Source organism: Ochotona princeps, chromosome 17 (genome assembly GCF_030435755.1).
Source record: "Ochotona princeps isolate mOchPri1 chromosome 17, mOchPri1.hap1, whole genome shotgun sequence".
Classification (NCBI taxonomy): Eukaryota; Metazoa; Chordata; class Mammalia; order Lagomorpha; family Ochotonidae; genus Ochotona; species Ochotona princeps.
The window spans coordinates 18,857,259-18,871,851 of NC_080848.1; the positions used below are offsets into that span (position 1 = coordinate 18,857,259).

At 61.6% G+C, this 14,593-nt stretch overlaps 1 protein-coding gene across 1 annotated transcript in view; it reads left to right on the forward strand.

Annotated features, from left to right (window-relative positions):
• Positions 1–14,593, forward strand: part of SRCIN1 (SRC kinase signaling inhibitor 1) — a 53,922-nt gene that overhangs the window by 23,152 nt on the left and 16,177 nt on the right. Inside the window, exons 3-11 of the mRNA XM_004591122.4 lie at positions 642–740; positions 6,697–6,720; positions 10,206–10,401; positions 10,872–11,070; positions 11,430–11,523; positions 11,966–12,852; positions 13,577–13,669; positions 13,919–13,962; positions 14,238–14,425. Coding sequence (XP_004591179.4) covers positions 642–740; positions 6,697–6,720; positions 10,206–10,401; positions 10,872–11,070; positions 11,430–11,523; positions 11,966–12,852; positions 13,577–13,669; positions 13,919–13,962; positions 14,238–14,425 — 1,824 coding nt within the window. The remainder of the gene's footprint in view (positions 1–641; positions 741–6,696; positions 6,721–10,205; positions 10,402–10,871; positions 11,071–11,429; positions 11,524–11,965; positions 12,853–13,576; positions 13,670–13,918; positions 13,963–14,237; positions 14,426–14,593) is intronic.

The following is a 14,593-nucleotide window of genomic DNA, read 5'->3' on the forward strand; positions in this document are numbered from 1 at the left end:
TCTTCCTGGGACAGAAAGCATGAGAGAGATCCCACAGCACACTGGACTGAGTGGGCCCAAGAGGCCAGGCAGTGCTTGGTACAACTGCTCCCCCGCAAGCACCCTCCGGTCTTCTGTCCCACAGCTGTCCCTTCCCCTAGTGTGTAAGCAGATGGGAGGTACTGCCAGTCCTCTGGCCCTGGAGCATACCATTCTGAGGCCTGGTGGTGTTGCCTGGCCTGTTGCCAGGAAAGGACAGGGTCATCTGAGGAGGAAGGGGGGAGCATGGGAAAGGGGCAGTTCTCCGGACCTCAGGTCTTGGGGTCAGGCAAGGGAGTCGTTGGCACTGAGGTGGCCAGGAAGCCAGAGGAGCTGTGGCAATAGAGGCAACCAGCCCTACCCATCCCTGGAAAGCCCAGGGATGCCAGCCTCAGGACTAGCAGCTGCTCCATGCCCTGGGTAGCAGGGAGGCGGGACAAGAAAAAACTGCAGGAGCATCTCACAGAATGGAGGGACCCCCAGAGACAGAGGTACAGTGAGAGACTCAGGTGAGGGCCCGGCTGGCCTAGAGCCCTAGGAACGCCCCTCCCTGCCCCAGCCCTGTGCCCCAGCGGCTGCTGCCCGCTCCCCCTAATGGGGTGTCCCCCGCTTCACACACACAGGTTGGCAGCTGGACCGTGGACCCCGTCTGCCTCCTCAGCTCCCTCTGCTCCCACCTGCATGGCGACTCCGCCCCCTCCGGGGCTGGCCAGCCGGCCCAGGTGAGTCACCCATTTCTGCCCCGCCCCTCCAAAACGCGCAGCTGAATGTGGCTGTGGGGAGGAATTTTTTTTTTTGGCAGGGGGATATTCAGGATTTTTTAAATTTGCATCCTTTTGTCTTTTAGAGAGGAACTCAGCATTCCCAAGAGATCTCCGTGCCCTAGACTAGACTTCTTTCTCCCTAACTGCCCAGTTCCTAAGACTGCCTCCTCAAACCTGGTTGGCTTTGAGGAAGGAACTACTTGAAAAGGATATTCAGGATTTTTTTTTTAAACTTGATTCTATTTCCCCTTTAAGCAGGAGAGCCTCTGTCATGCTCTGTGGGGTTTTGGGTTCTCCTACGCTCCACCCCTATCACAGACCATCTTATTTCCCTGTCCACACCCCATTCTGTTTCTGGATAGGCTGCAGCTCTCAAGAGATCTTCTGTCCTCACAAGTTCTGCATGGTGTCCTCTCCCTAGCCCTCTTCCTGTGTTCCAGGGCAACTTCTAGTGCTCAAGGAGGGACTTGCTGGACTTGTTCCTCCTCTCTTACAAAGCTCCAATCTCCCCAGTAGAAGATGCAGCTCAGCCGAGGCAGGTGCACACGTGCACAGAGGGCTGAGGGCCGGGCTCACAGCTCGGCCCTGGACGTGGCTGTGGGACAAACAGGAGGCACTGGGACGAGGGAAGAGAGCTGTGAGTCAGAGGTGCCATGGGCAGGCCCCCCCCCCAGCTGGAAGCCTTGCTGTTTCACTGTAAGAGGCTGAAGAAGGGAAGTGGCCGGGCAGCAAGAATGCCAAGCTCCTCAGGGACCTCCAGAGGAGGACAACAGCGCTTGACTTTTTCAAGGGGAATCAAGAGAGAGGAGATTATGATTGGGAAATGACAGGCCTGCAGAGCACGGGGTTCAGCCGAGGGTAACACAAGTCTAGCAAAAGACTAGCATGCCTGGCGCCACTCAGAGGGCACTCAACTCCTTCTCCCTGCTGCCTCTCAGCCTCCGGGCGGGCACCTGGCTGCCCTTGAGGCTGGATGGTCGAGTGGCACAGTTGTCAACCCCAGTAGATCAGCAAGTATATAGCAGAAGCCAAGACCGGGCTGCCTCGCACCCCAGGGGGCATGGCACTGGGGTCCAGGTCAGGGACACAGGCAGGTGCAGGGTGCCCACCTGGAGAATCTCGCTGGGGCTGTGGCAGTGTTGGAGGTGTGGCAGTGTTGGGGGTGAGGCTGTGCTGCGGGGGAGGTGGCAGTGTTGCAGGCCTGCCCACATGTGGGAGTTGCTCCCCGGGAGGCAGGGCAGTTGCAGGTGGCCCAGGTTCTGGGCTCTGAGCTGATCAGTCATCTCTGGGTCCCATAGTCAATCCCACTCCCTGCCCCTCCCATTCCCCTCCCCCCACCCTCTCCCCAGAGCTGAGTGTGAGGGTCCTCCTTGTAAAGTGAAGGACCAGAGGCTTCCAGTGAAGGCCAGAGTCACACAGCTGGGCGGGTGACCATCAGGGAAACTGAGGCATCCTAGGCCGCTGCCGGGCTTGGCTGAGGATCGAGGTACCAGGGAGTTAAAGGAGCAGACACTGGAGGGGAGATGCTGGGGATCCGGAGGGGCAGTGTTGAGGATCCTGGGAGATGGCCAGAGGTTCGACTGGAGCCACGTTGTAGTCCCTCCCCTCCGGCCCCCCTCCCATTAGGCGAGCTAACCACCCTCCCTCCCGCTGCAACCCGAGTCCCTGGCGGCGGGCCGGCGTATCGGGTGACCGCGGCGACGCAGCCACCAGCCTCCGCTGCCGCCGCCGCTCCTCGCTCCTCGGCGGGGCTGCGCCGGCGGGGCCGCGCCGGGGGAGGGGGCCGGGAGAGGGGATGTGCGCGGCGGCGCGCAGCGCAGCGCCAGGTGGAGTCGCCGTTACCGGGGCGACCGAGGCCCGGGCCAGCTCGGCGGCGGCGGCGGCTCTAGCATTGCAGTAAAAGGGCACCCGCGGCTGCGGAGGCGGCCGGGAGAGGGGAGTGCCCGGGAGGGTGGGAGTAGGGGGCCACCCTCCCTCCCCCTCCCGACGCGAACCTGGGACCCGGTCCTCCTCGCGTGCACCTGTGGCCGCAGGTAAAGGGGGGGGGACGGCTGTGAGGGCCAGTGGGGGGCCGTCCACGTCTTGGGTTCAGCTGGGGGTGGGGAGACGGATATGGGGGGTCCCTCCACGGCACCGAAGGGCGGTCCATGACTGGGGGGTGGGCACGCGCAGGCTGTGGCGGGTTCTCGATCCTCGAGAAACGCCCCCCTTCCTTCCCCCACTGCATGAGTTGCCCTCCACGGGGGCCAGGTTCCCATCCCAAATGCGGCAGGCGCCTTCTCCCCCAATCGCGGAAAGTCATGACCTTCGCGGGGTGCGCCCTCGACCCAGGCGCAGCAGCGCAGGGCCCGCAGCAGCCCCTCCCCCGGCCCGCGCCGCAGTAAGAAGAGCTCGGAGGTGAGAGTGCGGATCCGCACACCTGGGGGAGGGTCGTGCGTGAGCGTCGCGGCAGGAGGCTGGCGCCCGCAGGGACGCGTGGTGAAGCCCCAACTGGGGGCGGGTGTTTACGCGGACTCGTGTGCGCCGGAGTCCGGAGGTGGGTGTGTGCGCGCGCTGGTGCCAGGGGCTCCAGCAGCAGGAATGCGGGCGCTCAGCTTGTTCTCTCCTCCCGGAAGAGGGCGGCTGCGTTGTTGGGGGCTCCAGGTCAAGGAGGGGTCAAGCACTCGCTTAGCCTGCCCACAGAGTTGACCTCAGCTGACCGGAACTGAGGCTTAGGACGCGGGTTTGGGGGAGCGGACCCCGAGGAAGGAGAGACCGGCTCTGCGGCTGGTGCGGACTGGCAGGAGGGAAGGAGCTAGCCCCTTAGGCCCCCCGGGGAAGAGGCTGTTTCGTCTTTGCCCTGGAGAGTTTGAGGACTCCCAGCTGCTTTCTGGGTCCCGGGAGAAGCTCCGCCTTCCCCGTTTCAGACCGCCCAATCCCTCGGGAGGCCGCCTTCCATCTTAGCCTCCTCCCGCACCTCCGGCCACCCCCTCCAAGGAGCCGCTAGCCCGCTGGTGGTTGCCCCCTCCCGCAGGCTGTCTGCTGTTGGACCCCAGCTTGTGTGGCAGACCCCCTGCCGAGTGCAGGAGTGTGCCGGAGGGAGCCAGCGTGACCCTGTATTGGAGAGTTTTGCTTGGGGGGTGGGGTGGGAGGTGAAGTAAGAGACTAAATCTCTCTTGGTCAGGAGGACACTAGAGCTGCAAAATTGCTATGACTAGGACCCCCAGAAGGCTGAGGGCCAGACCCTGTAGTAAGAGACACACTCCCCTCCACACACACTTTGGGACTGGATTGTCTTATATTCACGTGCTGTGTACCAGCCCTGCATCCTGCACTGCATGGGAAAGGGTTACCAGGCAAGGGCCCTGGGGCTGGGTGCGTGGTGACTGGGAGGGTCCCACCTTAGAGGCAGGGGAGGAGCTTTGATGGTGACCCCAGGGTTAACAGACTGGCAGGAGACAGGGATGGGGAAGGACCCTACTCCCCAGGACCTCCTACCACTCCGGGGTCCCCCCCATCTCATTCCTGATGGTCAGCACAGCAGAAACATGCTTCCTGCTTTCTGTAGAGTGGCAGGAAGAACAGCAGGGCAGCCATCCCGCAGGTGCGGTCTGCTCATCTGAGCCCCAAGGCCCACGGGACTGAGGCCAGCCTTGCTCACACACCCCAGTGCACCAGTGCCTTGGTCACCTGGGACACTGGTGCTTACCTAGTTCACACCAGGGACTTGTCTTCCCAAGACTGCCCATGGAAGTGTTCACCTGTGGGACCCCCGGGGGCAGGCCCTCATTAAGGGGATACAGCACACGTGGCTGCAGTCAGGCCTCTACCTCCACCTCCCTCCCTGTCCGTGCTACCTGAGTCCACCTGTTGAGGTAACACCGGTGGCAGGGTCAGGTGGGGGGAAGGGTAGGTTCCAGGATATGTGGGATATGTGGGAAACATCAACATCACAGGTGTAGAATGGTAGCTTTGGTAGCTAAGGCCCCCTGACTGGGCTGGGCTGGGGGAAGGAAGCCAGGAGTGTGTATCTGTGTGTTCCTGTGACTGAGTGTGGAGTGGGCTCAGCATAGGTGTGAACGGCCTGACTGCAGTGTGTCAGTGCCTGGGATCATGGGGTGGACATCAGAGTGGGCTCTCAGTGTCAGACATGTTTTGGTTGCCCTGGGTGTATGGGATGTGTCTGCTGAGGGCATGTCTGGGAGCTTGCGTTGTGTGGTTCTGTGTGTGGACTGTGAGCCCTTGCGTATGCCACCTGTGCCCAGCATGGGGTGATGATGGGTGAGTACCACGAGGCCATCTCCGCAGGGCTGCCCACCATCATGGGTCTGCAGATGTGACACTCGTCATAAACCTTGCCAGGCCATCTGTCTACCCCTGATGTCCACTCCTTCCTAAGGCCACAGGAAGCCATGGCTAGCACCTAGCAGCCCGGATGCTGCCTGCCCCTCAGCATCTGTGGGTGGCCAATGTTCTAGATGATTCCAGGTGCTGCCTTGCTGTTCCCTGGTCCTGTCTGTCTTGGGACTATTTTGTTGTGTTTTAGAGCCAGGGCTGGGGAGAGCTGGGGACTGAAGCTCACCCGGAGTTGCCTGTGGCCTCTGTCCTTCCCGTGGAGGCTGGCACCGGCCAGCAGGAGCAGGTGCCTAGACCAACCCGGTCTAAGGCCAGTGGCTCCCTGCACCCGCACCCCAAGGCCACCCCAGGTGATGTCTCCATCTGGTCGTGTCCCTCACCTCAGCCTTGAGCTAACTCCTTCCTGCCATGAACCCACTTGGGTGACCTAGGAGCTCCTGGCGTGGTGTCCTTACCCTGCTGGGCACCCAGGGTGTCCCTCGCCTCCTGCCAGAGGTCTGGAGAATCTTGTCTGCTTGTGCCAGGCACCCCATGGCCAGGCCATCTGCTGCCTCTGGCTTCCTGCGGAGGCTGGCACCGGTCAGCAGGGTGTCCTTAGCTTTGCCAAGAGCCAACGCTGCTGCTTCCTCGTGCCCAGCCATCTGGAAGGGCCTTCTGGTCTCTTGGGAAGGCCGGACAGCCCTAGGTTATTGTGAATGATGAGGGGCCTCCTGCCGCCCACCCAATCTCTATCACCTATCCAGATACCGAGCTGTGTCCAGATCCCCCACCATTGCCCAGGGCCATATGGTCACTGGTGTCTGTCCGTTCCTGTCTGTACTCTAGGTTCATCGGCTGCTAGGGCCACTTTGCCCCAGCCTTGGGCTCCAGCCTCCTGCATCCCTCATCCACTCGCTGCCCATGCAGCTTGCTGGGGTCCCATTCTGATCCCACACTGCTGCTCCACACACGATGTCTTCCGTCTGCCCAACTCAGGTCAAATATTTCGTGCCTTCAGAGCACCCATGACCTGGCCTTGGCCCCCTTTATGCCCCAGATGCCACTTTCCAGGTCATAGCTTGGCCACCCAGGGCTAATGGCTGTCTGCCCCGGCACGCGTCTTGCTGTATCTGCCTAGCCCACCTTTCCTTGTAGGCTTTAGCCGCACATTTCCCCAAGACCTGATCCAGATGCCACCTTTTCCCAGAGTTCTTCCCTGGCCGGCCACAGCCAGGTGCTGTTTCACTAACCCCTCCAGTTCTGGCTCATTTTTCCTGCGTCTCAAGAGTCCCCCGTCACGGTCATCTTTGTCTTTTCCTACTTGAAACTCTCTGGAAGCAATTGCTATAGCTAGAAAGTGTGGCGTGCAAGCATCTGGAATGTTCTCTCTGGTCCCCACCAGCAAACCTGGTTGGTCCATTCTGGGTGCAGCAGGTGTTCCAGGTCTCAGCAGCAGACGGGAGGTTCTAGGTGTTCCTAAAAGAGTAACGGGCCAGTGACCTAGGACTTATCCCTGAGCACTAAGGGTCTCTACCCTACCCCTGCCCCTCTTTTCCCTTCCCAGCCCCCTCATAACCATCTCTTCTCTTATTTCCATCAGCAGCCCAACTACTGGAGTTTCAAGGTCAGTGTGTGATGCTTCTGCTGCCGTGACACTGCATGTGTTCTGCCGCCTCTGCCCCGCCCTGCCCTTGCACATGCTTTGTGACCCCACCCTCGTCCCCTGCTGCGGCCGTGTGTTGGGTTCACCTGCTAGGGGCTTGTGGCTCCAGAGTGGGGGTCTGGGTCACACCTACTGGAGATCTGGGCTGCAGATGGCCTATCCCTGTCCCCAGGCTTTTGTGGCCCAGTAGGGGCACTCTGGAATGCAAAGGGCTGCCTGACATTTACCACCTCCCCCCTCCCCGCCACCTCACTCCATCTGCTTCCAGCCTTGGGACATGCCGGCTCTGAGGCAGGGACCAGAACCCATGACCTCGTTGAGGGCCCTGTTCTCAGAATGTGGATTTTGCCTGCTAGAGGGACCCTGTGATTGAATCCCTTTTTTATTTATAGTTGAAAAGACTTATTTATTGGAAAGGTAAAACAACAGAAAGAGGCAGAGAACAAGAGAGAGAGACATACTCACACACACCTTCCATCAACTGGTTCATTCTCCAAATGGTCCTTACAGACAGGCCTGGGCCAGGCCACAGCCAAGAACCAGGAATTCCATGCAGGTCTCCCACATGGGTTACAGGGGCCCAAATATTTGAGCTGTCACACGCTGCCTCCCAGACACATGACCAGGAACTCTGGTTGGAAGTGACATTCTGATACGGGATGCCAGTGTGCCAGGCAGTAGCTTAACGCTGGTCCCTGTGACTCCTTGTTTAAACTCCGCAGCATGGTGTGAGGGCAGCTGGTCAGTGCCAGGCAAGAAGTTTATAATCCTGCTAACCCCAAACCTGGTGTCCAGAGGAAGACCAAGCTCATAAGAAGGGTGTCCTTACTTCTGGGGAGAAACTAGGGCCATCCAGGGCTGGAGAGCTAGGTGCCCGCCACCCTGACCCTGCTGGTCCCAGGAGCTCGCTGCGCCATCTCCCCTGTCATGCCTGGCACATGGCCTCGGGCCCCAGCCATCCATGTGCGCCTGATGCCTGCGTGCCAGTGTCTCCAGCCCCTTAAGTCCTGGCCCTCAAGACCCGAGGATGGGAGGAAAGTCCCTGAGCATCTGGCTGGCTCACGTTCTTCCAGGGCACCCCAAGTCAGCAAACACCATGTCAGGCATAGCCTGCTCAGAGCAGGCAGGAGCGACCCAAACCCAGGCCACCTAGCGCTGTGTTCTGGTTGGCTGCTCACCAGTGTAGGGACCCAGGACAGCTCCCATCATCCTCTAGGCCACAGCCTTAGGGCCTGCTCGGTGACAGAGAGCTGGGTCTGCCTACAGGGGTGGCTGTGAAGATAGAAAAATGGGAACTTGTGCTCTGCCTAGGCACCACTGGGTCTGGCCCAGGAGCTAATGCCACAGGTGCCCTAAAGCCTGGAGGTTCTGGGTGGGCAAAAACAAGGTTCTCACAGAGAGCACTCTAAAAGGCTCCAAGAGGTTCTTCAGCTCTGAGTCCCAGCCCCCGACCCAAGGTTCCCCCTGCCTTGACTCTGGGTGGCAGGTGCTTCTGTCTCCTGGGGCATCCATGGTTTCTTCTCCCTCACCATTGGGAAGTCCTTCCAGGTTTCTCACTTTGCTCCACCCTCTCTCCTGAGCTGGGGCAGGGGTGAGGGAAAGAGTGCTATAGGGCTTTCCCTCTTCTCAGTGAGGAGGGCTGTTCTGTAAAAGCTATGAGGATGGGACAGTATCATGGGGCCAGGCTGGAGTGGGGTGAGGGGTGCCTCTCTTTCCAGGTGCTGCCTGCTCAGCAGTCATAGCCTCACATCATTCCTGACCACTCCCCTGCATTCAGCCCCTCTTCCATCTTCTTACTGGCACCTCATTTGTGCCCCATCCTGGCTGCCGCTCATCCTGGCAACATCTACAGCACTTTGTGCATGCCAGCCTAGAAACACTGACCTTTCAGTTGCCTGGCAACCCCCTGACCACCAGACCAGACCTTTTTTTCTCCCACACTGCCCAGGAGCTACCTGCTCTTCGGCTGGGGCTGAGGGCCAGAGAGGCTAGTGCCACAGACTGGCACTGGTGGTCTAACCAGAGTCAAGCCAAGGGTCTGAAGTCCGGCCACAAGCATGCCCCCGGCAGGCCCAGTTCCATGTTGCCTCCCTCTTTCCAGGCACCATGTCCACCCACCGGCTGGGGCATGTGGAGGAAGGCCTTGGAAGCCCCCAAATCTGACCTTCCACCTCCCCACACTCTTGTGGTCCCCATGAGGACTGCTGGCCACGCCGCCCGTTGAAGGAAGATGCTCTTTTCCCCAGAGTGCTAATCCAATTGGAACACTAAATTGAGTTCATATGAAAATGGAGATTAATTAGGGGGTTAATGAGGATCTGGGGGGAAGAGGGAGTGGAGGAGAATCCGGGATTCCTTTCAAGAGGTACTTTAAATTACTGTCTCTTTCAAATTATCAAAGTAACAGTCTATGCAGAATTCATGTTTGGTAGAGAAATGTATAAAGGAAGAAAACTCTCTCCCGACCCAGATAAAACCAAGGCTAATGATTTGGAGTGGTTTGTTTTTGTTAAAAATAGGCTTTTACAGAAAAACAAATATAATTGGGCAACATGATTTTTCCTTGATAATGTACGTAATATGGATAATCTGTGAACGCAGTGTGGATAACACAGAATGCCACAGGTGTGATGTATGGCCCTGTGCCACTGACTCAGGAGTTGGCGCAGCCAGGAGACTGGGGCTGAAGGGCGGGGCCGGGGTCTTGAGTGACAGCCCCAGACCTCAGCCGCCAGAGTCCCTGCCCATCCCAGCTGCACAGCATCCCCCACCTCGGCACTTGCTTCGGGGAAGGTAGCACCCTGCTGCATGCGCATTGTGTGTGCCACGCAGGTAGTCTGCTCACACTGGGGTCCAGCTGGCTTGGAGGGGCTTGGGATCGACTTCCCAGCGGGCCTGAGTCAGACTTTCTTTGTGCCCACACACCCCAAAACTGGGAGCCCAAGGTATCCCTGTGTGCTCTTGCTCCCTGGGCCCTTTCCTGCTCCCCACAGAAGCCTCTGAACCCCATGAAGAATAAACTGCCACTCTCAAATGCGCCGCTTAATTAATGTCTGGAACTAATGCTCCAATTTGTGCAATGATTCTGCTGCTCACCTCGGTGACAAATCTGTGGTGTTGTTCTTTGGAAGCTTAAAATAGCAAGCATGCCCATGGATGCGGCTCAGATGGTTCTGGTCTGGCCTCCCCAGGGATGCTTCCCCGGGTCCCTCACCCACTCCTTACCTGCTGGGTATCTGCAGGAGACCCCAGCACCAGCGGTGGGCAACTGTCGTTCTACCACATAGCGAGTCTGGAACCAGGAGCCCCTGCTAAGAATGTGTGTGTGTGTGTGTGTGTGCGCGCTCAGGTCCGTCCCTGGGCTGGCAGAAGCCTCCTGGGTCTGGACGAGACAGCAGCTCAGCAGAGGACGACTTAGGCTTGTCTCCTCTCCGCTGCCCCTACAGACCCGGAGCTCGCGTCACACTCAGGGAGCCCAGCCGGGGCTGGCGGACCAGGCGGCCAAACTGTCCTACGCCTCGGCTGAGTCACTGGAGACCATGTCGGAGGCCGAGCTGCCCCTGGGCTTTAGCAGGATGAACCGCTTCCGACAGAGCCTGCCCCTCTCGCGTTCCGCCAGCCAGACCAAGCTACGTTCTCCAGGTACCGCCCTAGCGAATGCGGCTCCTCCCCTGGCCCGCCCCGGACCTGGCTCCCAGCCCTCGCAGCTCGCTCGGCTAGACCCTCCTCACCCCCTGGGTGTCCCCTGCCCACTCCTAGGCTCCTCTTTCCCTCTTCGGCGTTGTGTTTTTCTCTCCTCAGCAGTCTCTCTTCTCCACCTTCTCCCATCTCCCCTCCAGCCCTTCTCCTTCTCTGTAGCCCCTTTCTCCGCATCGCAGCTTTTGCTTTCAGCTCTGGTTTTCCTTGTCCAGTTCCCTAGCCGCCAGGGCGCACGGAGAAGGCCCCAGGCAGCGACATGAGGAGCGCTTGGGTGCACCTGCACTCGGGGCAGGCCTCCAGCCTCAGACCCTGCCGCTGCCAGGATGGCATCGCTCCAGAAGGCCACGCGCGCTCTCCTGGCGGGCGGCGTGGAGGTGGCGGCAGTGACCGCGAGAGCGACGTCTTCTTCGCAGGGGTGCTGTTCTTGCAGTTCGGGGAGGAGACGAGGCGCGTGCATATCACGCACGAGGTCAGCAGCCTGGATACGCTGCACGCCCTCATCGCCCACATGTTCCCGCAGAAGCTCACCATGGGCATGCTGAAGTCGCCCAACACTGCCATCCTCATCAAAGACGAGGCCCGCAACGTCTTCTACGAGCTGGAGGATGTCCGGTGGGCGTGGGCCTGGGGGGTGCTGGGAGGGCTCCCCTCCTTAGCCCACCCCCGCCTGTGCGGGACTCGCAGGGTCCTGTCCCTGCCCGGCAGAGTTAGCTCCCTGCCGCCCCGCCCTCTCCTTCTCCCAGTCCCGCCTCTTCCCAACCAGTCCCTCTCCCCTGCTGGGTTGCCAGTGGCCAGGGCAGCAGCTGCTGTGTGTCAGAGACACCAAGGGAAGGACTTGGGAGGAGGAGTAGGGGCTCCGGGTCGCTCCTGCCACATCTTTTCTCTCTATGCTTTGGGCAGCCACCTCTCCCCCTGCCCCTGGTGCCCCAAAGGGCATGAATGGTGACCCTGGCAACCACCTCTCCTGCCAGGGACATTCAGGACCGCAGTATTATCAAGATCTACAGGAAAGAGCCGCTCTACGCCGCCTTCCCCGGCTCCCACCTCACCAACGGTGACCTCCGGGTAAGACTACGGATGAAGGAAAAGGGGTGTGGGGGGGAGGCTGGGCATATGGGGTCCCTGTAGTTGGCCCTGGGTCCCAGACCTCCTCTGGAGGACACAGGGGCCGAGGCTTTCTACTCACTATGGGGTTCCGCAAGTGTCCCTCCCCTCCCCCACCGGGTGCCACGCCAAGCCCTGGGGATTCCCCTGGCAGGTCCCTGTGATATCCATGGCTCAGGTGGCATGCGGACCCCGCACCACCGTGGCATGGCTGGGGTGGCTCCTCTGCTGCTCCATCCGATCCCTTTCCCCCTTGGTGCCGGGAGCCCTGATAGGAAAGGAGCCCCAGAGGTAGCTGGGGAGGGAAGGTGGAGAACAGAAGGGATTTACTGCCCTCTCCCCTGTGGGGGTGGGGAGATGCTGGTTCCTCAAGCCAGGGGGTTTCGGGCTGTCTTGTGCACAGAGAGAGATGGTGTACGCGTCACGGGAGTCTTCCCCCACTCGGCGTCTCAACAACCTGTCGCCGGCCCCGCACCTGGCATCCGGCTCGCCACCACCGGGGCTGCCGTCGGGGCTGCCGTCGGGGCTGCCGTCGGGGCTGCCGTCCGGCTCGCCATCGCGCTCTCGCCTCTCGTACGCCGGAGGCCGCCCGCCTTCGTACGCTGGCAGCCCGGTGCACCACGCGGCCGAGCGTCTGGGGAGCACCTCGGCCGCCCCCGGCGTGAGCCCCAGCCCCAGCGCCATCCTGGAGCGGCGCGACGTGAAGCCTGACGAGGACCTGGCGGGCAAGGCGGGCGGCATGGTGCTGGTGAAGGGCGAGGGCCTCTACGCCGACCCCTACGGGCTGCTGCACGAGGGCCGCCTGAGCCTGGCCGCTGCCGCCGGCGACCCGTTCGCCTACCCCGGCGCCAGCGGCCTGTACAAGCGCGGCTCGGTGCGCTCGCTCAGCACCTACTCGGCCGCCGCGCTGCAGTCCGACCTGGAGGACTCGCTGTACAAGGCGGCGGGCGGCGGCCCGGGCGGCGGGCCCCTCTACGGCGACGGCTACGGCTTCCGCCTGCCGCCCTCGTCGCCGCAGAAGCTGGCCGACGTGACGGCGCCTCCCGGGGGACCCCCGCCGCCGCACAGCCCCTATTCGGGGCCGCCCAGCCGCGGCTCGCCCGTGCGCCAGTCCTTCCGCAAGGACTCGGGCTCCTCGTCCGTCTTCGCCGAGAGCCCGGGAGGCAAGACCCGCAGCGCCGGGAGCGCCTCGTCAGCCGGAGCGCCCCCTTCAGATCTCTTCCCCGGGCCCGGGGAGCGCTCCCTCGTGGGGTTCGGGCCTCCAGTGCCGGCCAAGGACACGGAGACCAGGTGAGGGACACGCGGAGGCCTCGGGAGGTTGGGGCGGGGTGGAGGAAGAGGGAAGGCAGCGTAGGTACAGGTGTGTGCCCCAGCCCCGGAAGGTCCTGGGGTGGGGGAGTGGGGCAGTGAACGAGGCTCCAGGGGAGGCCCGAGTTTGCATGTATTAGTGAAGCCTCAGTTTCCCCAAGATTCAGGGGCTTCTCCTGGCCCTTTGGGCTGCCTTTGCTGCTCAGGTTTTGCAGGGTGAGAGCTGTCCAGCACAGGGCCAGCTGAAGTCTGGGGGATGGGGGAGCTAGAAGAAAATAGGAACTATGCTCTGGGCTGGCCACAGGGCATCTGTGCCCCCAGACAGCACTGCAGAGAGGGAGGAGATGCCACCGGCCTCCCCGCAGCTCTCTTGTGGCCCATGAGCCCGGCACTGCGTTGTGCCAAGTCGGGCAGACCCAGTTCCTGACCTGGTCGTGTGTGTGTGTGTGTGTGTGTGTGTGTGTGTGTGTGTACACAAAACCCTAGCTCTCCCTCTAGGGGGTGCAGGACAACAACAACGTCCTTCAGGCTACTGGGGCCTGGGGGATGGCTGCCCAGAGGAGGGAGAGGGAGACAGGGCAGGTGGGAGGTGTCCAAAGTCAGGGGTTCAGGGTGGGGGGCTTGATTCTGAAGCACCAGGGGGCGAGCTGGAGGGAGAACTGGGCAGGAGACAGCCCAAGATGCTCAAGTCTCCCTTCCTCCCCAGAGAGCGCATGGAGGCCATGGAGAAGCAGATTGCCAGCCTCACAGGGCTGGTGCAGAGTGCCCTGCTTCGGGGCTCCGAGCCCGAGACCCCAAGGTGAAGCCTCTCTCCCAAGGCTGCTGCCAGGGCCCGGGGGTGGGCACAGGGTGAAGGGGGTGTGGGCATTGGGAGCCCTGGGCCCAGCTCTGCCAATGTCCGTCTTGGAGTCCCTGGTGACCCTTCTCTTTGTTGAGACCCCCATCCTGGGCTGGAAGGAATGACATCTGAAGTCCCCCCACCAGCCTTGAGGGGCTGGGGCTGGGTAGACACCCCATGACGTCTGTATCTCCCCCTCACATGCCACAGTGAGAAGATCGAAGGCTCCAACGGAGCAGCCACCCCCTCAGCACGTGAGTGCACCCCTCCTCCCCCTCAGGCTGGCCCTTCTCTGGCCTCAGCTTCCTAATATGTCAGATGGGGACAATACAACAGCCACATGACTGTCACCTTAGCCGTGGTGTTCCCGCACTTGGGCTGACCCGCGCATAGGGCAGAGGCCCCCCTGGCTACTCTGTTCAGGAGCCAGTAGCAACAGCCCCCGCCCCCCCCCACCCCCCGCCCCTGCCTCTTCTGCCCCTGCCAGGCTCACATTCTCTTCCCTCCCCTCCCTCCTGTTTCTCCGCAGCCTGTGGGTCAGGCAGCCGGAGCAGTGGGGCCACGCCTGTGTCCGGCCCGCCGCCGCCCTCGGCTGGTGGCACCCCTGCAGGACAGCCTGCGACCCTCAACCGCCTGCAGATGCAGCTGCACCTGCGGGGCCTGCAAAGCAGCACCAGCGACCTGCGGGGCCAGTTACAGCAGCTGCGCAAGCTCCAGGTACCGCCGCTTCCCTCCCAGGCCCCATCCACTTTCCCAGACCCTTCTGGAACCCCACCCCCTCCTCTATCCGCCCCAACCCCCAGCTCCCACGCTGCTCACGGGTCCCCCTCCAAAACCCTTCTCTTTCTTGGCGGCCACACGCTCTCGCCAAGCCCCCTCCTTCCC